This window comes from Caretta caretta, chromosome 1 (assembly GCF_965140235.1).
Source record: "Caretta caretta isolate rCarCar2 chromosome 1, rCarCar1.hap1, whole genome shotgun sequence".
NCBI classification, from domain to species: Eukaryota; Metazoa; Chordata; order Testudines; family Cheloniidae; genus Caretta; species Caretta caretta.
This window is the reverse complement of record NC_134206.1, coordinates 208,501,518-208,529,127: the sequence shown is the minus strand read 5'-3', so window position 1 is coordinate 208,529,127 and position 27,610 is coordinate 208,501,518. Positions and strand designations below refer to the sequence as shown.

The following is a 27,610-nucleotide window of genomic DNA, read 5'->3' as shown; positions in this document are numbered from 1 at the left end:
CAGTCACGCCGCAGCGAGGTGAGGGGTCACGTCGGCGGGGTGGGGCGGAGCGCAGCGGACGGGCGGCCCGAGGCCCATGTGGAGGGGGAGCTGCAGGGCGAACCGCCAGCGCCGAGGAGGAGGAGGAGGCCGGAGCCGCATCGTCGGGCCCCGCACGCACTGAGCGCGGATCCCGGCCCCGCCAGGCCGCACCATGAAGGGGTGAGTGCGGCCCCGAACTCCAGCCCGGCCCTGAGCCTGGGGGGCCTGGCGCGGCCCGGCCTCGCTGTGACCGGGGCCTCCCTGTGCCCGGCTCCGTGCCGCTGCCGAGCTCCCGCCTGGCATCCCCGGCTGGCGGCGGCTGGCCCTGCCTCGGCCCTGGCCAGCGGGGGAGCCCCAGGCGCCGCGGGATCAGTGGGGGAAGCCGCCTGGTCCTACCCGGCCCCGGAGTCTGCGCGGGCTGCCGGGACTGGTGGCGTGATCCTCCCGGGGCGGGGGCCAGCCCTACTCCTGGGCCGCTTCCGCCGCTCCCCAGCGAAGCTGCGCGAACACCGAGACGTTAACCGCTCTCCAGCCGCCCCACGCGCCTTGTCCGCCCCTCGCCGTGCCCCGCCGCTTCCCGGCCAAGTCTCGCCTGGGGCCCTCCATTCAGCCGGGCAGCCGCCGGCCCGTCCCCCGGCTGTCTGTGCCCGGCCCCTGGGGCGTGCTGCTGGGCCGGGCTCTTGGATTGTTGGTTGTCGTGTGGATACCTTGTGTGTGGAACGGGCTAGAGAAAACTCAGCTATTGAGTTGCAGTCGGTGCTTAGTGTTAAAGTAAAACCCATTAAGGGTCTGTCTGGTAAACACTGATGTTTATCTACAAGAAGCTCACAGCACGTTGCCTTTCGAAAGTACCCCACCTGCACGACAAAAGCGGCTCTCCTAGTCCTTGTCTCACCTTATCTGCTGTGCTACAGAAATACTGGGTGGAAAAGCTGGTTTGTTCCATTCCGCTGTTGGGAAATGCAGATTATCATTTTGTGCAGAGGTCTTTCCTGTGAAGTTATCTTGCCAAATTGATATAAAAACAAATTGGTTTTAGCATACAATCTCCTTACCCTTCCTTCACGATAATAATAAAGAAGATATAACTAGTGTCATCAAATTGGTAGCTGTAAGTCACTCAGCAAAGTTCTGGATTGAACAGCATTGGAGATAATGTTTTATCTTAAAATGTTGCCTGCCCCAGGTCAGGTAGAATTTTGTGTGACTGCTTTATAGGGAGGTTTGAAAGGATGGTGTAATTTCCATGAGTATTTGCTTTGATGTAGCCTATAAATTCTATTGACATCTCTTTGAGGTTGCAGGACATGGATGGATGAGAAAGAGCTATGTTTTGTAGCTAACAATGATTTCTGCAGTGTAATCTGTTTGGGGTCTCCCTCCCTTTCTGGTTGTCTTGTGAAAATGTAGGATAGGGATTTCAAATGTGGTAAATGACACACTGATTCCACTGCTAAACAGAGGTAACATGGTCTAGTGCTTTGAACACAGGACTGGAGGTCATGAGACCAAGGTTCTGTTCCCAGATTTGATGACCTGTTTATGTCTAGTGTCTCAATTTCTCTTTCTATAAAATAAGGGTGTTCCTAAGCTGTCTTCCAGAGGTGGTGTTGCAAATAATTACTGTTTGGAAAGTGTTTTATAAGTGTCCGATATTACTATTCCAGTTTGGCAGCTTAAGGCAGGGTGAATGATAGCTGAAGTTCTTAGGTTTTTAAACCACTTTCTATTTGTTATTAACTTGTTAGCAGTTGGGATGAGGTCACAAACCAGGGCTGCTTGATGATAAAAACTTGGTTATCTCTCATTTTCATGACTAGTTTCAAACACCTTAAGTGGTTTTCGGGGACTGAGTCAGTGAAGCTGAGAGATAAAAAACAGGCTCCAAAACTTAGACATCAGGTAACAATGTGGAATGGTTCCATAGAATTGCATACGAATAAAAGATTGCCCAACAGGAGTGATGGATTCCTTTCTCTTTTCCCACTCCCTTGGAGCTAGTCAGAGTTACCTTATTTGGTGTAGGGAAGGGCAATAGAATTGATCAGCAAAGGTGAGCCAGCAGTTGGCTTAGTTATTAAGTTAGGTCCGCTCCTTTGTTGCTGGAGCTAGAATTTTGTCTTTTTCTTCTCTTTGTAACCCATCTTGCAGATTTCTACAGCTTGGCTCTCCTCTGACTCCATGTTGATTGTGAATCAGACAGAGGAGCTATTTGGGCCTGGATATGATACTTGTATGTCTATGCATGTCAGGGCAGACCAGACTGGGGTCTCTTGGCAGGATATAGTTATATATCCCTCTAGTGCAGCTCTGTCGTGTTCTGTGTACTCTTGGCTTTCAGTGGCTTCTGAGTTTGGGGCTCCCATACAAGTACAACACCCCACTACCACCCCCTCATAACAATTTAATACTCAGTTTTATGTCCCCAATCCTGCTCCATTCAGGTCAGTTCTGGAAGAAGCCATTCATAGTCCTCTAATGTTCTGTGACCCTTCAAATCTAAGGAGGCAGTGGCACAGTGTATGTGGTTTATGGCTCTTCTCTCCAATCTCTCTGAATTTAGAAGAACATGCAGCAGTGAAGCTGCGTGTGCAGTTGCTTCACATTCTATGTTGAATCTACCATATCATTTAGTGTGGCCATAGAATCTGCATAGGCCCAGAACCCCCTCTGCTGAGAGCAAGGAGAAATCAACGAGAAGTTAAGGGGCCTCTGCTGGCAGCTGCTGTGGCTCCTTGGATTCCAGCAAGTGAGCCAAACTGTAAGCTTCTGAACAAGTCCTCCACTGCTGGTGCTCGCAGAAGTTCCCATCATTCTCTTCTAAGGAGACCTATGCTACTGGAGGGAGCCTCTTCCCATTTTTAAAACTCCTGTCCGTTGGACTTTCCAATGCTGGAAGTTCTAGCAGAAAGATCCCTGTTACTGACAGATATTGCATAAGATGGAGAGGAGCTGTGGTTTCTTTCAAGGAGGATGTGAAATCATCTAGCTGTGAAAAACAGTTTTCTCTGATTTGTTCTGTTTTACGAGAGGTTAAACATTAGACTTGTGGAAGGGTAATTATCAGGATCTCATTTGTTTTTCTGAAGATCATGATCACATTTGCTTTTCTCTCATCTTCTACACCTTCCCCGTTTTTTCATGACTTAAGCCATGTCTACACTACAAAATTACATCAACCTAACTTAACATCAACATACAGCTATTGCAGTTATTAAATCGCTTGTGTGTGTGCACACTTGACTCCTTGTGTCAGCGGTGCACATTCTCTCCATTAGTGCTTGTATCGATTGTACTGTCATGGTGGGGTGGCTCGTGAAAGCCAATAACAGTCGATGTAAGCAATGAATCTCTGCACTAACACTGCGTCAACCTAATTACGTCGACCGTGACTCTATGCTGCTTTGGAAGGCGGTGTTACAAAAGCAGCGTAGAGAGGCACTTATGTCAGCTGGAGCCAAATTTAAGTGAAGACACTTCCACAGCTAGGTCAAGGCAAGGCAGCTTATGTCGAATTAATCCTGTAGTGTAGACCAGGCCTTACTCACTAAGTTTATCCAATGTAAAGGTTATCTGCAAAACTTTTTCATGTTTGTTCACTTTGCAGCTTGTGAAATTGATGGTCCATGGAGATCCACTTTTGCTTCTCTTATTTTTGCCATAAATCCAGTTTTCATATTTTTTTTAATTAAAAATATTGGCTCTGATTAGTTGTGGGGGGGACTTTAGTGAGAGGAACTTGAACTCCGCCCCCTGTTGACCTCACTGTTTGCATGCAAAGCAGTTGCGAATAGCATCCCTGTCTCTATATCACATTCTGTTACACTGTTTTGTTAAAGTTTTTACATTGCTGCCTCCAAGCAAGGACTGTACAAAGGGAGGTTCTCACTGACTTGCAAGAGCTCAAGTTACAACTTGCTGATTAACATTTCTGTGGGATTTGTAATGTGTCAGAAAATAAAGTTATACCACCTGCTGAGGCAGGAGGGGTCTAGCCAAAAGGCAGACTTCAAAGAGGAATGAAAAACAGAAAAGCAGTTTCTCAGAAGCTCTATCTGTGGCCTTAAGGACTCTACAGGTTGATTCAGATGTCATGGTATTATCCAGGGCGGTGTTTCTCAATAACCGGTTCATGGACCAACGCCGGTCCCTAAAAAATCTCCTTGACACAGTTCAGGAAGGCAGAAAACTAGTCCCTGGAATCAAAAAGGTTGAGAAACACTGGTCCAGGGGACCCAACTGAAATCGGGACCCTACTATGCTAGATACTACACATATGCATAGTAATCAACGGTCTTTTCCACCCCCTATTCCCCCAAAAAGCTATGAAACTTGGAAGCCTTGCAGATGAGCTCTTCCAGAGGCAGCTGGCTCTCTCTGGACTTATAGAGGTGAGACTACAGTTGGGAACATTGAATATAGGCCAGAGAAGTGGTGGTAATATGCATGAAACCCCTGAAGAGCACATGATGAATAGCTATGGCTAGGCTTAGACCTCAGATGAGTAGGTATTGAGGAAACATGTAAAGCCCTAATGCCTGAGGATATCAAACTGTAGATCAAGTTTGTGAAGCCTTGTGCTCACGTTGGACTCTTTGCTGTGCCTGGACAGGTAGACTGCCACAATAATACAGGAATGTCCTTGTTCTTCAGTTGGCTAGGAAAGTGAGTCCTGAACTGAGGACCTAGATCTGGTAATCCTACGCTTTCATGTACCGTGGGTAGAATGTGACCATCACACAACAGCTACATTTGATACAGCACACTACAGGCTGCATCAGAAGCAACATGAGAAACACACATTTGCTTAGCCCTGGCAAGCCAGGGGACAAATTTAAGACAAATATGGGGAGGTGTGTAGGGAGGCAGCAGGGGCAATGGGATGGATGGGCGGCTGGGGCTGGCACCTGCTGCCAAGCAGCCAGGGCCCCACAGTTGGAGGCAGCATGGCCAGAGCCCGAACCCCCACCATCCCCGGAAAGGTGGGGAAACTCACTCTAGCTGCCTGCTCCAGCATTTTTGGCTCTAGAGGAGGACACGACCCAACTCCTGTTGGCAGCCCTGCGGGAGGGGCTGCTGCTTTGCACCCCCCAATTCCCCCACAGTTGGCTGCATTTGAAAAATGCTGCAGGGAAGCAGAGTAGGTGTGCAACCCACAGGTCTTTAAGGGATAGTTGAAAACAAACTGACATGCCCCTGAACCCTGAGTAACCTGTGTGCCTAGCAAGAAAGCTAATCTGTTTAAGAAAACTAGAGGCTCTTCTGGCTTTGGAGGAGATTCTAAGCAAAGCTATGCTTTGCAGATCATTCATAGCTCTGTTTCAGTTTTAATTTATGGGAGTGCATTATCCTGTCTTGACTTCTGTTTTAACTTGCAAGCCAAAACAGAAGCAATAAAGTTAGCTTGCTGTATACTGGGCAGCAAACCCTCTCCTAAGTCCTCAATTTGTTGTGTTAAATTTTTTTCTCCCCCAGCTTACTTTGACTGTTCCTTGATACCTCCAGTAAAATTTGTGAGTTGGAGATTCTGTTCCGCTAAATTTAGAACACCAGCTGCTTTAGATAAATCTGAGCTCTGCTATCAGTTACACAGAGATCTGTTTCAGTCAGGTACATCCCTTTAGGAAGGGACTTGCATTACTTAGGCTATGTCTATACTACGGTGGTAAGTTGAACTAGGCTACACAACTCCAGCTACATAAATAACATAGCTGAAGTCCACGTTCTTTAGGTCGAGTTACCACGGGGTCTGCACTGCGGGGGGTCGACGGGAGACACTCTCCTGCCGACTTACCTTACTCTTCTCGTTGGGGGTAGAGTACAGGGGTTGACTGGGGAGCGATCTGCTGTCCATTTGGTGGGTCTTCACTAGACCCGCTAAATTGACCGCCAGTGGATCGATCTCAGAGCATCAATCCTAGCTGTAGTGTAGACATAGCTTTATGGTTGAATGGGGCTGAGATTCTTGTAACATTTTAAAAAAAAACTTGAAATTTCCCTTTCTCCTCTTTATAGTGGGTTCTAACTGGTTTTGAAAGCTCTGAATATTGATTGTCACTGAAGCTTCTCATCATGATCCATGTTTCTGGGAAATAATTTGAATTCCTTTTGAACTGTAAACTGGTACAGCGTTCAGAGTAACAGCCGTGTTAGTCTGTATTCGCAAAAAGAAAAGGTGTACTTGTGGCACCTTAGAGACTAACTAATTTATTTGAGCATAAGCTTTTGTGAGCTACAGCTCACTTCATCAGATGCGTACTGTGGAAACTGCAGAAGACATTATATACACAGAGACCATAAAACAATACCTCCTCCCACCCCACTCTCCTGCTGGTAATAGCTTATCTAAAGTGATCACTCTCCTTACAATGTGTATGAAAATCAAGGTGGGCCATTTCCAGCACAAATCCCGGTTTTCTCACCCCCCACCCCCATACACACACAAACTCACTCTCCTGCTGGTAATAGTTCATCCAAAGTGACCACTCTCCCTACAATGTGCATGATGATCAAGTTGGGCCATTTCCAATCATACACATTGTAAGGAGAGTGATCACTTTAGATAAGCTATTACCAGCAGGAGAGTGGGGTGGGAGGAGGTATTGTTTCATGGTCTCTGTGTATATAATGTCTTCTGCAGTTTCCACAGTATGCATCCGATGAAGTGAGCTGTAGCTCACGAAAGCTTATGCTCAAATAAATTGGTTAGTCTCTAAGGTGCCACAAGTACTCCTTTTCTTTTTGGTACAGCATTGCTTCCTTTGAGTACACCATCAAGGGGACACATTCTGCCCTGGTGTAAGCAGATGCTGCTGCCAGTGAAGTGAGTGGGACTTGTCAGTTCCACCAGGGCCAAATAGGTTATTTACCTACCAACTTCAAATCTACCGTTTGCACAGTAACACCAACTCTGCGCTCCCCTATGTATGGTTTTCAACCCATACCACAATGAGTTGTAATTAGATCTCGGGGGAAGCAGGCTTGTGTTTGGCAAGCACTGGAAAGATTGTAGAGCAGTGATAGTGAGAGTGGACGTGTTAATGCCAGTGTTCTGGGCAGGCTTCCAGTTTCAGTAACAATAAGCACCTCACTAAATTCCTACTTCCATTTCAATTTGATGTAGAATCGTTCTTTGTTTCCTTTCTTAAATTTGTGTAGTGTTTCTGTGCATTGTCAGCAGCTGCATTATACCCCAGAAGTCATGGGTGCCCTTCAGTAGTGAAGTGATTCCTTTACATAATGTTTGTGGGATGAAAAGTGCCATATAGTATGGAAAGACCAAAGTTTCTCTGGAGTTCCACTTGCTACTAGACTTCTAATCGTAAGACAAGGTTCCTCAGACATCCTTGTAACTTAACTCTGGACATTGAGCTTGACTTTTTGAAAACATGAAGTAGACTTTTTTGGACATTAAAGTAAATTAAACACTTTTGCAGTTTGAGATTTAAAAAAAAAAATCACTTAGTGAAGTGTTGATGAAGAAGAATGGTGTAGTATTTTTGTCCAATGGACTCGAATTCCACCAGACTTGAAGTTGCATGTATGTTGTGACACACTTGCCCTAAACTCTATAGTGAGGCCCATTGAATTTCATCACATTGTACACACACACATACTACACACTGGAAATTCTTTGTCAGCGTCATTTAAATGGTCAGTGGAGATTGTATTATCTAACTTAGTAAAAAACAGTACAATCCTGACCCTTTGCTTTAATTTGGTATTAAATTCTATTTTATGTTGACAAGTTTAACGGGCTGCAGAATTTTGTATTAAAAACACAACTTTTGGGAGTTGTGGTAGAAGTTTGGGAGTGGGGTGTCAGAGCAAGAATTTTGGCATCCGGGTGGGGGACAAATGAGACTCCTCTGTCACCTATACAGTTGTCAGTAGTTTGAGATTATGGGATGAGGACATTAGGTGGATGTTTCTGCTAAAATTATTAGTGAAATAATGTTGTCGGTTTCAGTGTTAACGCTCCATTAAGATAGGGACATTTCATATCGTTGATTGTTTCAGGCTGTCTGAAGACTGAGTATCTATGACTGCATCTGTTACACTAACAGTGGTCTCCAACCTTTTTACGCACAAGATGACTTTTTGAATTTAAGTGCAACCCAGGATCGGCCCCGCCCACTCCACCCCCAACCCCCTCCATCGCTCACTCTCCCCCACCCTCACTCACTTTCATAGGGCAGGGGGTTGGGTTTCGGGAGGGGGTGCGGGCTGTGGGCTGGGGCAGAGGGGTTCGGAGTGTGGGAGCGGGCTCCGGGCTGAGCCTGGTGAAGGAGGGGGTGAGGGGTGCAAGCTCTGGGAGGGAGTTTGAGTGCAGGAGTGGGCTCCGGGGTGGGACAGAGTATTGGGTGTAAAAGGGAGTGCAGGTTGCTGGCTCTGGGAGGGGGCTTGGGATGTAGGCTCCTACTGGGTGGCACTGACGTCGGGCGGCTCCTGGTTGGTGGCACAGCAGGGCTAAGGCAAGCGGCCAGCATGCTCCTGTGGCCCCGGGGGGTGGGGGAGGGAGGGCGGCTTGTGACTCCACACACTACTCATGTCTGCAAGCACCGCCCCTGCAGCTCCCATTGGCCACACTTTCCTGTTCTTGGCCAGTGGGAGCTGCAGGGGCAGTGCTTGTAGGAGGAGCAGCGTGCGGAGACACCTGCCCCACCCTGCCAGGGGCTGCAGCGGGGTGCTGGCCGCTTCTGGGAGCGGCATAGGGCAGGCAGGGAGCCTTTTAGGGGCTGGAGATCACAATCGATTGTCAGAGGCTCCAGGATTGACCAGTCAACCGTGATATAGAGATCTGCACTAGAGTCTGGTCTACACCTAAAACTTAAGTCAACCTAGCTATATTGTTCAGGGCTGTGAAAAATTTCTTGCCTTGTGCTGTGTAGTTAGGTTGTCCTAACCCCCACTGTAGACATAATTAGGTTGACAGAAGAATTAGTCTGTTGACCTATTTGCTGCCTCTCAAAGGGGTGGATTTACTACAGCCATGGAAAAATCCCTTCCATTGCAGTAATATGTGTCTATGCTAGAGTGGCTTAGCTACAGTGCTACAGCTGTACCACTGTAGCACTTGTAGTGCGGGAGTACCCTGAATTTGTCTTTAAAGTTTTCTTCACCACCATAAGGGATAGAAATTCTGCAACAAATTACATACAGAGTGGAATGCACGGAGATGGCCTCCTCAGGATATACTAAATAGAAAAAGTAAACAGTTTTCATTAATACCTTGGGCATAGAATAGTTTTTAGCAAATAACAAAAGAATACACATTCATTACTAACATTTTTTTTCAAACGCTATACTTGTGTTGTCATTGATGCAAATGAAGAGAAAAGCATGGCCAAATATATATGCTGTGTCCGAGATATGTTTGGTCTAGGGCAACTTTACAAGTCCTTAGATTTGAAGACGGAAAACTGTCTGTCTGTACAGAGTGACTCTTGCAGATAGTGAGCTTCAGCATGTACGCGCTGAATGGTCCCTGTTTTCCATGTACTTATGCTGTCCTATCTCTCCCTAGACAAAATGAATCTATTTTTCTTTGTCCATAGTTCTTCAGAGCTAATGCAGTTCATGTGATTCTCAGATCTTTAAGGCCTGTTGTGGACATTAGATATTGTCCACGCAGGTGCTCCGAAGAGCAGTGTTGGGCCAGGTTGAGCTTTGAAGTCCTGTGCAAACTGGAGGAGCATTTGGAGAGGGAGGCCTGTGTGGGTGAGGAATGGAGGGCCAAGCTCTCCTTCAGTTCATGAAGATTTTTGGGGTCTAATTTATGTGATGACAATCATGTAGTGGTATATACTGAAAATAACACTGAAAATATGCTTTCAACAAAAGATTCCTCTGTGGCTTTGTATCTGGTCCTCTCTCTTCTCGTTGGCACTGACTTTTCGAGATGAAATCCAGTTACACCTGCTATCAAGAACTGGGTTTGATGCATTTTAAAGGACCATTTGCAAGCGTGTGGATTTTAGAAGAACCATGTAGACTGGGTCTAGAGCGCTGAGTGAATGTTTAGATGAGACCCTACACCAATGGCATGTTAGATATTTTTTGCAGCAGTGAAAAGAGGGGCTTGCAACATCACTGCTTGCCCCAGGGTAAGTCACGTTGGTTCAAGCCTTGCTTTACATTGGTGCAATTACGCTGAGGAAAAGGAGAGAGGTTGCACTGATGCAGTAGTGCCAAAATCCTTAATGTAGACATGCTCAGAGTAGCCTAAGGCAAAAGAGATAGCGGTGACACAGAGGGAATGGCAAAAACTGTGAGGGTGACAAGAAAAATGGGTACTTTGTGGAATAGCTCAACAGGGCCACTTGGTTCCCAGCCATTTCTGCTTTTAATACACTCAGATGTATTAAAATAAACTATAAAATAGAAGTAGGGTGATATTAGCTGTGTACATGGCATTGGTGAGGTCATTACTGGAATATTGCATGCAGTGCCGGTGTCATACTCTAAAAGGGAAATAGAAAAACTGGAGAGGGTTCAGCAACAAGCTACAAGAATGATTAATGGTCTGGAAAACACACCTTACAATGAGACTAACCAAGGTTAACTTATTTAGTTTACCAAAGGAAAGGTTAAGAGGGGGCTGGATCTGTCTATAATTATCTACAGAAGGAGAAGATACCTTCTGTATCTTCTATCTGATACGGGGGGAGGGTAGCTCAGTGGTTTGAGCATCAGCCTGCTAAACCCAGGGTTGTGAGTTCAATCGTTGAGGGGGTCATTTAGGGATCTGGGCAAAAATTGGGGATTGGTCCTGCTTTGAGCAGGGGGTTGGACTAGATGACCTCCTGAGGTCCCTTCCAACCCTGATATTCTGTGATTCTATACCTGAAAGCTCTTTAATCTAGCAGGCAAAGATATGACAAGATCTAGTGGCTGAAAGTTGAAGTCAGCAAAGTTCAAATTGGAAATAAGATGCAATATTTTTTAACAGTGAGAGTAATTAACCATTGGAACATATTGCCAAGGGATGGAGTAAATTCTCTATCCCTTGAGCCTTTAAATCTAGGCTGCATGGCTTTTTAAAAGGTAAGATATGCTCTAGTAGCTTAGCCACAAGTTTTTGGGCTCAATGCAGGAATCACTAGGAGAAAACTATGGCTTTTGTTATGCAGGAGATCAAACTCAGAAGGATCATTATCGTCATCTAAGCCTTAGAATCTATGAATGAAATAGCCTTTCAGACCTTGTGAATGCTACAGTAGCTGTACAGAAATAATGCACATTTTATAAAGTGTGTGTTTGGGCTGTGTACACTTCTTAAAGTACATATTGGGCGTTCTATACTGTGGCCCTAAGATCTGTAGTAGCTCTCGCAGGTTATAACACTATGCTTAGAAAACAAAAACCTACCTTCCTTCATTGCTGGTGGTAGTTGACTTGATAGTTAATTAAGATGGATATTGTACCTAAAGTGATTAAATACAGTTGAACTTGTCAGTAGCTAATCAAGAGACTAAAAAATTGTTTGCTTAAAGAAGTTGATCTCTTAATAAAACAGAGCTAAACTGTATCCCGCATGTTTGGGGCAGTACTTGAAGACAGCAGGGTGCCTAGTTCAGCAGAGATCATACTTGTTTTACAGTGTTCTGCATATGTCATCTATACTTTTTTTTTTTCTTCTAAAGACACTAACCCGTGTGAACAGCTCTAGCTGTTAAGAAAGAAAGTGCAGGAAATCAAAATAATTCTAGAGAAGTGTACTTACCTCGAACCTTGCCAGCCTGCATATGTCTTTGTAAAATGGTCTTCCTGAAAACAGAATTGTTATAGAGTGTAAAACAAAACAAAATGCTAATGGTGTCTCTTGAGCAGAAGAAAATTCTAGTTGTCTATACATTAGTCAATAAAATTGAGGCTGTAGACTAATCTGGAATCATCCATGCTTGCTCCTCAGTCATAACGTACAATGAGCTGGCAGCTGCCTGTGTATATAGAGCTGTCCACTTGGAACAAGGTTGTTGTTTTTTTTCATTATGCTAGTCCTTGCTAAAGCTGTTGGAGCATTCTTTTAAGCTTGGAGAGAAATTGGCAGGGATGGTGTATACAGTTGATATCCCCACACATTGCTGTCCTGGATGCATCATGTTCCTACCAGGAGTCTGTATTCTGGATTTATGAAAGGGCATGTTATTTTTCCTCAGTATTGTTCATCATAATGGTATTTCAAAAGTTGTAGATTACAGTCCCAGTTCTGCTCCTGTCATATTTAACAGGAACAGTGACTTTGATGACTGTAATCTGTGACCTTTCCCCCCCAAGCAGTAGTTCACCAGCATATTAAAACAGATCTAGCTCAAGTGCTCATGGCAATATTTTGTGCAGCCTCCAGGACTCTCTGGGAAGGAAGTTTAGGGAGGACCTGCCTTTCTTAGGTAATTTGACTTCTCTTAGGTTCATCCCCTGATTTTGTTGAAAATCAGCACAAATTCAGGACTATCTTGTTAGTAGTTGGACTTGGCTAAGGAGCTTATTCTGTACATTGAACAGATGGAGAGAGGCACGCATGAGGCTGGCACAGAGGCAATCTTAGTGAATCTGTGGTAAAAATTTAAGGGGAAGGTTTGGAAACTAGTGCCACTTGGCTCACAGGGTGATTCTGACATTTTCTTGTCATGTTCTCTTTTTGCTTTCTTTCTCCAATGCTGGCACAACCACACACACACACAGACACAGTATTTTGTGGAGAGCCAGCCTTGTGTAACCATTTCAAGACCTTTAGCATCTTCTGAATTTATGGTACTGATTGGGACTTTTTCTTGGTATTAAAGCAGCTGCCCGCAAAAGAGGGAGTAGGAGCTGTGTGTGCGTGTTGACCCCACACCAATGATTCAGGTAGCTATTCAATTGGTTGTTCAGCTAACTAGCCCTCTATGTATAAATAAAATACCTGGTTTTAAATATTTGATATACTTATAAATTGTGGGTTTGTAGACGTGTTAAGCATGTTTTGATTTGTTCCAGTAGCCGGATCGAGCTGGGAGATGTGACGCCACACAACATTAAGCAGCTGAAGAGGTTAAATCAGGTCATTTTTCCTGTCAGCTACAATGACAAGTTCTACAAGGATGTGCTGGAGGTTGGCGAGCTAGCTAAATTAGGTACAGTTTTTGTCCGTAGTTTGGGGGTGGGTGGAAGTATTACCCTCCTCTGTTCTTGGTATTTGTGACACTAGCTCCTCCTGTTCTGTTAAGCAGTGAAAATATGCTTAGCTCTGTATGAGGCACAGTCCTTACCCTAAAGAACTTGCAGTCTAAATAGGGTCTTTCTTTATTGGGAGTAGGTGTTCTGTTCATTACCAGGGGAAGCACAGGAAGATGTATGTGGAATCTTACCCCTTTTTCCCATGTGGTTCATTGGCTGGACTTCTGATTAATCAAATCCTTTGACATGAGCACCACAGGGCAAACATCACCCAGAAAATGTCAGCCAAGATTTAACATTTACCTGAATGTTTCTTGGAGCAGTGTGGAAGAAGTTAATTGGATATATCTCCATATGACTTATTTGACTAAAAGTTTTATTGTATTTTCGGGAAGAATATAATTATCCATGTTCCCCAGAAAAAGGGAAAAAGTGGTTATGGGGAAAAAGAAGAGAAGTGAAGGAAGACAAATGAAGGATAGGATATTTATAAGACTTGAGATTTCTAAATGACCAAAACTTGACTGTTTCCCTCCCTGGCAGCATATTTCAATGATATTGCAGTGGGTGCAGTGTGCTGCAGAGTGGATCACTCTCAGAACCAGAAGAGACTTTACATCATGACACTTGGATGCCTGGCACCCTACCGAAGGCTAGGAATAGGTAAGGCTACCTGCATTTTGATCTGCATCTTCAAAAAAAAAAAAAAAAAAAAAGTGCTGGGCAGCCTTCTGAATGCTTTTCTAAAGCTTTCAGTTCCTTTGATACAGCAGAACTTAATGCTTTATTAGAAGATGATTCCTGTCTTAGGAAGGGAGCTGTGGGAAAGAAGAACTTGTTTTATAGTGAACTCTGCTTTCCCTGTCCTGTGGAAGTGAGTCTGCTTTCTAACTCAAGATTTCAAAGGGCTCTTTGTATATCAAGCCTAAGACCCTCCCTGTGATGTAGGTATTCTATTTTACAGATAAAAAATACCGAAGCAAAGAGAGGTGAAATGATATGCCTTAGGGTCTCACAGCCAGTCAGTGGCACACGTAGAAATATAACCCACTGGACAATGTTCCATCCAGTCACCATGTATCTTAGTTTTCCATCACAATAAGTTAACTCTCCTTGTTTGAGGAGAGCTGCTATTTTCTATCTACATCATAGCGTATAGTTTCAGGGGGGTTTCAGCTTTTTCTCCCAGATCTATGGGCTTCTCACATTAATACAGGCCTTTTATTTCCATTAAAATGTTTCACTGGGACAAAAAGCCAAAAACGGAGCTTTATTCATTTAAATTATTTGTTACCTGCTTGTCAGGTAATGTTGTTAATACTGTCAGTGCTATTACTTAAATTTAATCGCATTCTTTGCTCACTTTGAGGCCCTGGAAGTTTTCTTTTGAAGAAGGTTCTCTAATCAAATCATTGGTACCACGTAGAGTTGCTTATTAGCATTGCTAGGCTGTAAGCTTTTTCTGTTAACTTTAAAAGCATTAAGGCATTTTCTTAAAAGAAATTATAAAGAATTAGACTTTGTGAACAGTCAAAGGAGGGAAGATAGGCCTATTAACCTTAAATTTAATTTGCTTAAACTCTCTGCATCTGTTCACCTATGGGGAAAATACATAACAAGGTGTTGGGAGGCTTAATTCATAAATATGTAAGATGATTTGAAATCTTTCATGAAAGGTGTTACAGAAGAGCAAACTATTATGTTCAATAATCTTTTCTGTTCTAAATATGTTTCCTGGTCTTCTGACATGAGGTTTCTCCTATTTTTAATATCTTCTTTTGCAGGGAGTCCTCTTTGTGATTGATATTTTTAAGCCTCCCTGAGGCCTTTGAATTTAGGCAACTTAATTTTAAGTTACTGTTTAAAATATCCAGTGTATAGATTTTAATGTTCATAGCAGCCTCAAATAACACTTAAAACATGAAGTGCAGTATAGTATGCTAATTTCAGAGTACAATAGCAATGCTCTCAGCACTTGCTCTAGGAATATGTCATATGAACTCACTAAGAGCAGTATATCCCTGCTTAGGGAATTAAGCAGTTACAGAGCTGACTGCAAACTTTAAACTGATTTGGTTGCACATTTGTGGGGTGATTAAGTCTCTCTCTATTCCTTGGCAGGAACTAAAATGTTGAATCACGTCTTAAACATCTGTGAGAAAGATGGCACTTTTGACAACATCTATTTGTAAGTAAATGACATTCTTGCTCTCCTGGGCTTGGGAGAGGCTCCATAGGGGAGTGAGGAGGGTACAATATTTCAGTTTCAATTGCTGTGGGATGATGGATCAAAACTGGTCCCATCTTACAAATACTGCCCAGCCATTCAGCGCTCAAGTTCTAGATTTGTTCCAGGCACTGCCCAGTAGCAGACGCTTCCCTAGTTTTGGAAGGTTTCCTTCAAAAGTAGTGCTGAATTTTAAAGTAGGGATGTCGATTAATCACAGTTAACTCATGCAATTAACTCAAAAAAAATTAATTGCAGTTAAAAGAATTAGTCACTATTAATTGCAGTGTTAAACAATAGAATACCAATTTAAATGTATTAAACGTTTTTGGATGTTTTTCTACATTTTCAAATATATCTATTTCAATTACAACACAGAATACAAAGTGTACACTGCTCACTTTATATTATTTTTGACTACAGATATTTTCACTGCATGAAAAATGATAAACAAAAGAAACAGTATTTTTCAATTCACTGCATACAAGTACTGTAGTACAATCTCTTTATCATGAAAGTGCAACTTACAAATGTATTTTTTTTGTTTATAGAACTGCACTCAAAAACAAAACAATGTAAAACTTTAGAGCCTACAAGTCCACTCAGTCCTACTTCTTGTTCAGCCAATTGTTAAGACAAACAGGTTTGTTTACAGTTACGGGAGACAATGCTGCCCACTTCTTAATGACAGTGTCACCTGAAAATGAGAACAGGCATTTGCATGGCACTGTTGTATCTGGCATCACAAGATATTTATGTTTATTTGTGCTAAAGATTCATATATCCCTTGATACTTCAACCGCCATTCCAGAGGACATGCTTCCATGCTGATGATGCTTGTTTAAAAAAAAAAAAGCGTTAATTAAATTTGTGACTGAACTCCTGGGAGGAGAATTGTATGTCTCCTGTTTTACCTGCATTCTGCCATGTATTTCATGTTCTAGCAGTCTCGGATGATGACCCAGTACATGTTGTTCATTTTAAGAACACTTTCACTGCAAATCTGACAAAATGCAAAGAAGATACTAATGTGAAATTTCCAAAGATAGCTACAACACTTGACTCAAGATTTAAGAATCTGAAGTGCTTTCCAAAATCTGAGAGGGACGAGGTGTGGAGCATGCTTTCAGAAGTCTTAAAAGAGCAACACTCTGATGTGGAAATTATAGAACCCAAACCACCAAAAAAGAAAATAACCTTCTGCTGGTGGCCTCTGACTCAGATGATGAAAATGAACATGGGTTGGTCTGCACTGCTTTGGATCGTTACTGAGCAGAACCCGTCATCAGCATGGACACATGTCCTCTGGAATGGCGGTTGAAGTATCAAGGGACATAATAATCATTTTTGAATGTGGGTTTTTTTGTACATAATTCTACATTTGTGAGTTCAACTTTCATGATAAAGAGATTGCACTACAGTACTTGTATTAGGTGAATAGAAAAATACTATTTGTTTTTTACAATGCAAATATATGTAATCAAAATAAATATAAAGTGAGCACTGTACACTTTGTATTCGAAATGTAGAAAATATCCAAAAATATTTAAATAAATGATATTCTGTTATTGTTTAACAGTGCGATTAATCATGCAATTAATTGCGATTAATTTTTTTAATTGCTTGACAGCCCTATTTTAAAGCATTGTAACTACATGCTAATGGCCAAACAGCAAGATCAATTAAACAATGGGCAGCATTTAAAAATAAACAAACATTTACCACACTGATATCTCCTCTCCTTAGAGTAGGGAATACTATAAATCCTATATTAAACTAAAATGTCGTAGGTGGTAAGTGTCTATAATGATACCCAGTCCACACATGTACATTAAAACACCAGATCACTAGAAAATGTGGTTTCGATCCTACTTCAGAGCAGTTGACTGAATCTTGAGCCTCCACCAGGATTGCTGAGGACCCTAGTATGTGGAATGTTTAACAAGCTAATATCTCCTGATGGATTGGTCAGTCCCCACACCCAGCACTGCATTAGCAGGAAGCTGAAGCAAAGACCCTAATGGGAGAATTCTCAAAAGTTTACTGTGCCGACTCTGGCTAGTAGTGACTGATAAGAAAAGCCTTGCAGTGGAGCTTGTTTGCAAACTAACTAAAATGCTTCCTGCTCTCTCCCCTCAGAGGTAGTGGCCTATCAGGCCCATCGTTAAACATTTGTTAATGAATACTAGTTTTCCTTCTGTCTCCAAGTTAAGAAGCTACAGTAATGTGCAGGTTGGAAGACTAATTGATCTGAAATATCTGCTGCTGTTGCCAAAAAAAAGGGGGAGTGGCGCGCCCTACATAATCTCTCTCTCCACCTACCAAAGTACTGTTCTAGGATGGGAGATGAATAGCTGGCAAAGATGGGCACACCAAATACCTGTTACGGGTGGCCATATTCTTGGTTTTGCTGACACTTGAGCCAACATCTTCAAATTTAGGCTCCTAACTTTAGGCAACTAATGTTCAAAAACATGGCCTTATGTCGTAAGTGTGAAATGCCCTCTTAGATGTTGACCATTGCCGGTGATGAGACTGGACTCTGTTTTTGTTCCATTGGTTCCACATCATGTCATTTAGGACCTTGATATATGAAAGCAGTGATTCCCAAACTTTTTACTAAGGCAACCCACCAAATGCATTTTGTCTGTCTTTGCGAACCACTATTACACAGATGCACCCTTCACCCTGACACAGCAACCCTAATCCCAGCCCAGTTGCAGAAGGGACGCCCTGGGGTGAGGGCGGGGAAGTGCTGGAGAACAAACTCACTCCAGTGTGATGCTCCTGTCCCACTGAGCTTTGCTCCAGGCATTGTGACCTGATGCATGGGTTCACAGATCCTGGAGCTGGGAGTTGGTCTAGCCCCTCAGGATTGGAGCCACTGCTGCGAGGTGAGTTCAGGTCTGGCTCACTGTCCAAACCTCCAGACCTCCCCTCTGCCCCAGGATGAGAGAAGTGTGTGTTTGCATAGGCCAGGGCCCTGTGATGGGTTAATCTCGTCCTGAATGTGGCAATGCATCTGGAACCTTGCTACCATCCCATTAGTGGGTCTAGGACCCACCATTTGGGAAATGCTGTACTAAAGCATCTAGATCACAAGCATCTGGAGTGTCTGTTCAACTCTGAAAATATTTATTTAACAGATACTATTGAGCCAGCGGAAGTCGAAACACAAATCTTTTTTTATAAGACCCATGACAGAAATTAAGTCCTCTAGCAGTTTAGAATAGAAAATTAAAGGCTGTTTAGGGGGATTATCCGCCACCTCCCCAAGAATTTCTGTTCTCCCAAGCTTTGTAAAACTCTAAAGAAGAGGGAGAAATGTTTCCCAAACCCCACAGAATCTGTCTATGCTACAAAAACTGTTGTGTAGGAGGGAAGGTGCTGTAATACAAAGCCCCAACCACATCTAAACAGTCTGGTCTTGCCTGTGTGGGTTGGGTCAGGGCATGTGTTAATACCATCAGAGCACTCTTTTGTTGTGGTAGAATTCATGACATGATTGTCATTGATAAGCCTGATTTTACTGTAGTGTTTAGAGTGTGTTACTGAAAGAACTTACAGAATCAAACTGCAGTAGTGTCTCCAGTGAAACTAGGTTGTATTGTTATATTTCACAAAATATCTGCCAAGGTGGAAACTACTGAGCTGATAATGTTAATACTTAACACTTCATATAATCAAAGCACTTTATATGCTAGCTAGTTGATCCCCACAACAGCTCTCTCGAGAGGGGTTAGGTTTATTTTACAGATGGGGAAATAGAGGCAGAGAGGTGAGGTGGTTAGCTAAAAGTCACAAAGGAAATCTGTGTTAGCACGGGATTAGATGTCAGAAGTTCCTAATTCTCAATTCTGTGCTCTATTAGACCATGGCATCTAACTCTAGAGCATTACCCCCCCCACCTCCATCGTAGGGCTAGTCTACACTGGCAATGCTAAAGCGCTGCGGCAGCGCTTTAATGTGCCTGTGTGGTCGCGACACAGAACTGGGAGAGAGCTCTCCCAGTGCTCTAAGAAAACCACCTCCACGAGGGGCGCGGCTACCAGCGCTGGGGCACTGTCTACACTGGCGCTTTACAGCGCTGAAACTTGCTGTGCTCAGGGGGGTGTTTTTTCACACCCCTGAGCGAGAAAGTTGCAGTGCTGTAAATTGCTGGTGTAGACAAGCCCTTACTCTCTATCCCTGGGTATACAATTCCTGGGTGTGTAGGCTACATTTTATACTACAGAAAATGCTGATGTCTTTTTCTCTATCCTCCTGTGTGCCCTAGGCATGTCCAGATCAGCAACGAGTCAGCTATCGACTTCTACAGAAAGTTTGGCTTTGAGATCATTGAGACGAAGAAAAACTATTACAAGAGGATAGAGCCAGCAGATGCTCATGTCCTCCAGAAAAACCTCAAAACCCCTTGTCTTGGCCAGAATGCAGATGTGCAAAAGACCGACAACTGAACAAAACCCCAATGAACACTTTCTTGCACTTGCTTGTCGCCAAATAAGGAAAGAGAGGCCTGTTGATTTTTTTTTTCTCCCCCCTTCCCTTCATCTTTTTTTTTTCTTGCCCTCTCTCCAACAAAATGTAATGCTTTTCCCAAGGACTGTCCAATCATGTTTGGGTTTTTTTAGCTCTTTCTGTTCAACAGGATAGGAAGAGGTGTACAGATCTCCCTAGTTTGAGGTGTGGAGGGCTTGGGTAGGCTTTCCTGAAGTCAGTCTCCTTCAGAGAGTGATTTATCTCTTGCTTTCACACCGAAAGGTAGGGCCTAAAAAAGTCTGTGTTGAAAGAAAAAGCAATATCTTGTCCTTTTTGAGTTCTATAATACCAGTTTGTTTTTTACAGCCCCTGAAATATGCGTGAACTTTGTTTTAGCAATTCTCTTTTCCCTCTTCTTCCCCAGGCCCCCCAAAATGTTTAATCTTTCCAAATATTTTTGTTTGACTTTTTCTCCATCTCTTGCTAAGAAGAGCAGGCTGGTTTACCAGCACATTTATTGTGCCTGTGCTGAAAGTTATCACCCCAGCTGGTGCTACATTCCTTGATTGACCCAAAAAAGGATTCAGAGTGAGTTTTAGTTTCTTCCTTTTCAGCTACCATCACCATTCATCCTACCCAATTCCGACCAGACTCTTGCCAGGGTAAGAGCTAAATCTGATGTCAGCAAGAAGAGCCTTGCAAAAACATGTATCCTGAGGTGAGGTGTTTGTTTTAAGAGCAAGTGAAATTCTCCAGGTCTCAGCTGTCCATAAGGGGCAGTTCATTTTATCCAGACTACTGGAATGGGAGAAGGGACTGTAAGCATCATGTCCAGTTCAATTCTAAGGCAAGTGCCTGTGTCCAAGTGTTAGTTTGGTGCTAGGACTGTCAAACCTGCGGTAACAAAGAAACCTGGGATTGGAGCCAAGGTGGAGGAACCAGGCAGTGAGACTGAGAAGGGAAACCAGAGTCCTGACCCTAATCAAATAGCTTTGCAGGGGATCTCTGAAATGGCCTGGGCTCTGCTTGGCTTGCTGAGTTTATATGATCTGTGGGTATGAAGGGATTAAGAACTGCTCTTTGAACGCCTCTGAAGACTTTTCTCCGACCTGCCAGTGTTGCAGTTCTCCTCTTGTGAAAGGGTGTTTCATGGAGCATCAGAGAAAACAGCTCAGACTGGAACATCTTTTGGGATTTGGAAAATAGGCTGGTTGACTGGCTTCTTCCTAGTACTGTAACATAAAAACTACAGTAAACTTTTTACTGAGCTCTGCTTTGCATCCTTTCATGCTTCATTTGCATGAATTTCAGTGCTACCTTGTACACGCTGTTGTCAGCAGTTACATACCAACTTGACCTAAGAGGAGACTCCAAGCATCTGGGAAATGCACTGAATTGAAACTGACCCTCCTGCCCCATCACCTAGATTGAGATTAAACTGCATTCCTTTGCCATAAGTGTTTTTAAAAATGCAGCTGCCTGTTGAGCCCATCTGCTTCAAAGGCCTCCAACCCATGGTGCACATAACAGTATACATCTCGTGAGCAGGTGCTGTTGCTCTGAGGCTGACTTGGGAACCAAGGATTTTGACATTGGGGGTGTGAGACTAAGGCAGGAAAAAATGTCTCTCACCTCATATTATGCAGTCTAGATCCCTAGTATCAAAAACAGGCAACCCCAAAACTATCACTATTCACCATAAGAGCTTTTTGAATACATTGATGAGCCTGAACTGAGTAGCTGCTCATTGACTTCAGTTTCTGGATTTATGCTAATTGAGTCTTGGTGGTAGAACTCCCCGTTGGCTTTGTAAAAGCCTTGCTAGAGTGGCCAGGGGAACTGTGTTCATATCACCCTGTGGTGGACTCTAGCTAGAAAAGTGCTGACAGTGTTTCCTTGGCCACAGATTACCTAGTTTTGTAAAAGTTTTATAGCATAGTTAGACCCTGCCTACACTGATTATGGAGGCAGTTTCAGCACCTTTCTAGCAAGATTAGTGTTGAAGCACAATTAGTTCCTCAGATGCCAACATAGTTTTCTTGAACAGTTGTAGACAGGACTAAAAGGTGTTAATGGGGGGAGAGAATATGCATTGGAGGATGTTCATGCAGCACAGCTATAGTTCAGACCATAGCTGTTTTTTGTGCCAAGCCAAGTGCTCTTGATTCTTCTAGAATTAAGTGGTAAGTGTTTGGGTTGGGGAGGTAAGTATAGGGGTGAGCTTTTTAGGATTTGCTGTTGTAGGCTTCCATAAATCAGTGGTTTGTAGGCAGTTTTCCTGCAGGTTTCAAAAGCATAAACGAGTCTGGTGTCTGGACTTGCTTGGTTGTCTCTGTCTTTTTGCTTTGGGCTGCCATCATTCTATGAATGTATCCCTCAAAAAAATTCTTAGAACTCCCATTCCACAGCAAACCGGTCTCACTAACTTCTAACTAAATATTTTATAGGAAGTGGAAGGGAGAGAAACTAGAAATCAAGGCTCCTTTTCTCAGACTATTAGTCTTGGAAAATGTTTTTTTGTACTCTTAAGCACACACATCAAAAGGTTTCATCTAAAACCTCTTCAAAAGCTGCACCCCATACATGGGAAGAAGGGCAATAGTTCTGGCTACCAAACGGTTGTGTTAATATTAGTGTACCCAGACTGTTGGGTGTGGGAGGAGAACTTACCTCAGTGCTGTCAGTAGGAGACACTGGAATAGTGTTGAGTATTAGTTTGTCTGCAGTAAATTTCTATTACTTCAAATGTTACTGCAGCAGGACCTCCCATTAGCTTGAAAATAACAGCATATGCACAACGATTTAAAAAGTTAGGAGTGTCTATGAAATAATCACCAGCACTTCTGTTCTGGATGAAGAGCTTGCAGGCAACATTTAGGCTGTGTACATGCAAGTTGCTTTTAAACCTCTCTACAATAGGTTATGTCATACGTCAGTTGAACCATGAAGATACTGTCCTCCACAAAGAGACATTCGCTACCAGAAACCATAATATAGGGGCCTGGGAAAAGAAGCACCCAGAAGGATGTCACTCGTCTGGGGGGATGGAATATTTTTTTTGTATACACAAATGGGCTGAGTTTACATGGTGCAGTTAATAGTTAAACCTGCCGATGCTGTTACAGCTAAAACAAATAAGTGATATTGTGTTAATTCTTGATGGTGCCCTGTGATGTCTAGTAAATTTGAACCAAAAACCCCCACTGTTACATTCTCCTCCCCTGTGCTGTGATCCAGGTTCAGCAGCTATGCACAGAGTCGGTTTTGTAATGTTTGTGCTGACTTGGATGTTTTTTTGGAATCTGCAACTGCCTCGTACTGAATATGGCTAAGATTGCCCCTGTCTCTTGATTAGGACTTTGTCTGAATGGGGCGGTGCACTGTGCGGCTTACAGATGCATCCTCAATGTTATGACTTTTAAATTACTGGGGTAATCAAATTCTTTACAAATAAGATGGTCCATTTTTAATCTAGATCATTGCCCTTGTACATCAGGAGCATGTTTTGTTTTTCTCAAACTCTTGAAAGTAAAACTTTTAAAAATACTGTTCAGAATAAACGTGCACTATTGGAGTTGTCATCCATGATTTGTCTTGTGCATTTCTTGCAACTTAGCCTTGTTTCCATCAATCCTTGGTCTGTCTGAAATCAGGTGTGGGGTTTTACTCAGGTTTTTCACAGACCATGCAGCTTTCCTCTCCTGATGATCTTCAGTAAGTTGAGCAGCATGAACTGTGGTATGGATCTGGCAGTGTGGTGACTGCTGTATGTAAGTGACTATCAGGGAAGTGACTTTTCCAAAATCAAGGGCCACTCACTGAAATCCCCTGCCTTATGTGGGACAAGAGCAATTGTGGACACTTTAGCTGATGTACTTCTGTGGTATTGCACAAGGAGAGGGGCATCAACACAAAACATGTTAGGCTTTGTAGGTTAAAAACCACTAAACTGTCTCTGGAAAATAATTGCCAGCCATTGCAGATCCTGAAGAACAAACAGCGTGCTTCCTGTGAAAAATGCTGTAAAAGCAGGCAGCTGTAGTGTGTATCTGTAGAAGTAAGTGGTCTTAAGGTACAGAGAGCACTGTGAATCTGTTTTGGATCAAAGAAAAGGTCACTTTTCATCCTGTTCCCACTGCTGCCCAGCCCCATCTTGTTCATAGCGTCATTTGCTAGAAAGCTGGTCAGGAATGTTTTGACAAAACACTTTTTGCTGAAAAATGCCAATTCAATGCAACTAAAACTGTTAGCACAAAACTAATTTCCAAACTTCAAAACCTTTTTTCAACATTTTTCATATCAAAAGATCTTGTTTCAACATTTTCTAAATGAAAAATTTCAAGTTTTGATTCAAAACTACTTGTTTAGAAATTTATTTTAAACAATCACAAAAAAAAAAGCTAAAGACAAAAGTGAAAAAATTGAAACAAAGCTTTGAAATTATCAAAATGAAATGGTCTAATTGACCTGAACCAATTTTTTCCATTTATTGGTTTGTAAAAACTTTTAAGTTTTTGAAAAACTTTTTCATCCTGATGTGGGATGGGAACTTTGAGATTAAAATATATATATATTGCAGGATGGGAAAAATGTTTCCTGCTCAGACCTTCTTCCTGCCCTTTTTCACTTGCTCTTTCCATTCCAACGGTTCTTTCCCACTATTGCTCTCCTCTGCTTCAACAGCTACCCCAAAAAGCATATTTTTATATTATAAATATATAACACTGCATGCAAATTGCCAAGCACAATTCAGACACCATTGCAATATCAATTATAATTTGGAGGAGTGTATAACAAGGATTTTGGCCACACTTAGTTCCCTAACCTCCAGAAGCAGCTGGAAATCCCCCAAACCTTTTCTTTTTTAAAGTTGGGCTATATTCTGATCTTAAACCACAGTGGAAGGGATCATCATCTAAGATGCTGCAGGAGGCAAACATGTTGCTGGACTTGATCCATCACTGTAACCTTACCCTGGGAAGTGAAATTAGACAATAATTGATTGAGATTGGTAAAGTATTAAGAGGTTTCCTTAGGATTGTTGGTAGTGTCCTCTTTAAAAGAGGCATGGACAATCTGTCAGTAGTAGCTCCAGGCACTGCCTAGGAAGGGGCAAAACTTACCTGTTTTTTCTTTTTAAAAAGCTCCATTAACTCAGATAAGGCTGAGAGAGACTCTTTAAGCACTAAGAACGAGGAGTACTTGTGGCACTTTAGAGACTAACAAATGTATTAGTCTCTAAGGTGCCACAAGTACTCGTTCTTTTTGCTGATCCAGACACAGCTACCACTCTGAAATCTTTAAGCACTACAAACAAAAGAAATGACCAATTTAAAGTAATTGCAACATCTATTTCCTTAATACATCCCAGCAAAACTGACTTACAAAGTAACTTTATCCCAAAATGCTAAATATGAGGCACCAGAAGATGCCCCAGAATTAAGCTTCTGATGCAGTTTCTGAATAAGAGCAATTTTTCATAGTACTTTAAAATGTATGTGCATAGTCAAACTGGCCTGAAAACTGCTGTGCAAGCAGATGTGATCGCTTAATCAAGGGATTCCTAAGACACAAACTCCCCCATTAAAATTACCTGCTTTTAAAATTTCCAGTTTAGCTTTTTTAGCAAAGCTGGACAGTGCTATGGGCAGTACCCCCATAATTTACATCATGGATCTTGCCCAGTTCACAGCCATTGTCTTGTCACAAAAAAACCTGCTCCCAAAGCAGTAGTTGAACTTATTGGTCTTAGTTTCTGGTTCTGCAGTGTGGTGTGCCAGGCTGCTGTGAGCCTGGATAGAATGCACTGCTGCCAATGCTGAAGATACCAGCTGTCGCTTGACTTACTGGGGAACCTGAAGGGCACAGCTGGTGCTAAAGCTGTATCAGGAGTGGAGCTTAGAGCTCTGGTCTCACCAGCAGCAGAAGCTGGCAAATTTGTGCTCCACACTGCTGCAGCTGCTGTCATCTCAAGCGCCTTAGCTGTGATATCTCAGGACTAGAAAGAGGACAGGGAGATGGGATTGCAGCAGAGGCTGCTGTGGGGCATGTCTGCTTGCCCCTGGACTGCTCTCTTCACTTCTGCTGAGAGTCATCAGCTGAGGACTGCAATCTCTGTCCTTTGCAGTATTACAGCCCACCCCCTACCAAAGTCCATCTAGCATATCTCATCCAGTTTGCCTTGTAGGTGTGTCTTTGCTGCTCGCTGTCACCCAAAACACAGCACAGTTGAGGGGTACGTGTCTTGCTTAAACAGGCATCAATAATTTCATAATAGAAACAAAGAGAAGGAAACAGACAGCTGAAGTCTACATGATTTTGCTGTAAATGACAGACCATCCAACTAGCCCGCAATTATGAGATGGACATAACCATGGGCCTTAGGAGAACATGGGAGAATGTGAATTATGGTCTCATGTCTGTCTACTACTGTTTATATATCTGCACTTCATACCCCTTATTGCTGACCAGATCCTTTTACCTAGACCCCTGCGTGGATACAAAAATGTGGATCCGCATCTGCAAGAATCGACCTGTGATCTGCACTCAGTCTTTTTATCTATCTGTACTACACCAACAGCAGCACACTCTCTCACAGTGCCTCTCAGGAGGAGCAGCTTGTATGCATGCATGAATGCACTGCATATAGCAGGAGTGGCCAAACCACAGCTCCTGAGCCACATGTGGCTCTTTTACAGTTAAAGTGTGCTTCCCCCCGTTCTCCACCTACTAGACTGGGAGGGGGTGAGGGAAGCTCAGGGCTTCTGCCCTGCAGCAGCGTGGTGGGGCTTCAGCCCTTGGGGAGGCACCTGCTGGGGCTCAGGATTTCAGCAGGAGTGGGGCTGAAACCCAGAGATCCCCTTCCCCACAGGTTTAAAGCCCCAAGCCCCACTACCTTGTCACAGGGCAGAAGTCCCGAGACCCAGGCGGTGCGCCCGGCTCTTGAATTTCTGAAGATTATTGTATGCAGCTCAGAGGGTCAGTAAGTTTGACCACCCCTGGTATATAGGCTCTCAAAGGCAGGGAAGCAGCTGACTGAAGCTCATAGCCTATGAGGATCTGGATGGCAGGGAAGCAGCCTCTATTCCCTCTCCCTTGCATACTGAAATAGGGGATGTGATAGAACAAGACAGGCAGCAAAATCCCCTGTGGTCCTATCACAACAGTTTAAGTAGCCAAGCTATTTAGGAAACTTCTCCCAACTTCATTATTGAGGTCAGTTGGAGAGGGAGGCAGCTGTTTCTGCTAAGTAAGTACGTACGGGGGAGGGGGGGAATATAAGATTTGGAAGGCGGGGAGCAAACTCATAGGCTAAGAGCTCCAGACAGCTGCTTCCCCACCTTTGAGATCCTATATTTACAGCCCTGTGCGGATAAAAAATTTGTATCTGCATGCAATCCACAAAAATGGTCCACAGATTTGCAGGGCTCTTCTTATACCCCAATCCTGCAAGACACTTGAGTATTAGCCCCACCCCATTTTACAAGTGTGAAGTTGCTCAACATCACTTCAAGTAGACCTGGCAATAGAAGCCAGGTCTTTCATATGGCAGATCCAAATCCACTCACCTACAGAGCTTCTTGGAATAAGTGCAGTTGTGGGTGGTCTACAGTGATCAGATTGGACATACTGAGCTACCTCTCAACTGTTCAGTGAGAGAATTTGCTAAGATTGCCACATGGATATTGTCAAATTGCAAATGGAAAGGGAGGTAGTGTCAGG

At 43.3% G+C, this 27,610-nt stretch overlaps 1 protein-coding gene across 2 annotated transcripts; it reads left to right on the top strand.

Moving 5' to 3' along the window:
- The first annotated feature begins 11 nt into the window (after positions 1-11).
- On the top strand, positions 12-23,469 carry NAA50 (N-alpha-acetyltransferase 50, NatE catalytic subunit). 2 transcript variants are annotated; one of them, XM_048819593.2, is made up of 5 exons: positions 12-201; positions 13,006-13,139; positions 13,726-13,845; positions 15,304-15,370; positions 19,686-23,469. In XM_048819593.2, exons 1-5 carry the CDS (start codon positions 194-196, stop codon positions 19,864-19,866), a joined length of 510 nt encoding a protein of 169 aa, XP_048675550.1. In that variant the 5' UTR covers positions 12-193; the 3' UTR covers positions 19,867-23,469. The 2 variants fall into 2 exon arrangements, with proteins under 2 accessions (XP_048675550.1, XP_048675540.1); XM_048819583.2 differs by having other exon boundaries at positions 14-201; positions 13,003-13,139.
- Positions 23,470-27,610: the final 4,141 nt, after the last annotated feature.

Excerpts from the sequence above, each read along its gene's own strand:
- NAA50 (XM_048819583.2), top strand. Across the intron at positions 13,140-13,725 it reads TGGCGAGCTAGCTAAATTAG|CATATTTCAATGATATTGCA; the intron begins GTACAGTTTTTG and ends CCTCCCTGGCAG. Across the intron at positions 13,846-15,303 it reads CTACCGAAGGCTAGGAATAG|GAACTAAAATGTTGAATCAC; the intron begins GTAAGGCTACCT and ends ATTCCTTGGCAG.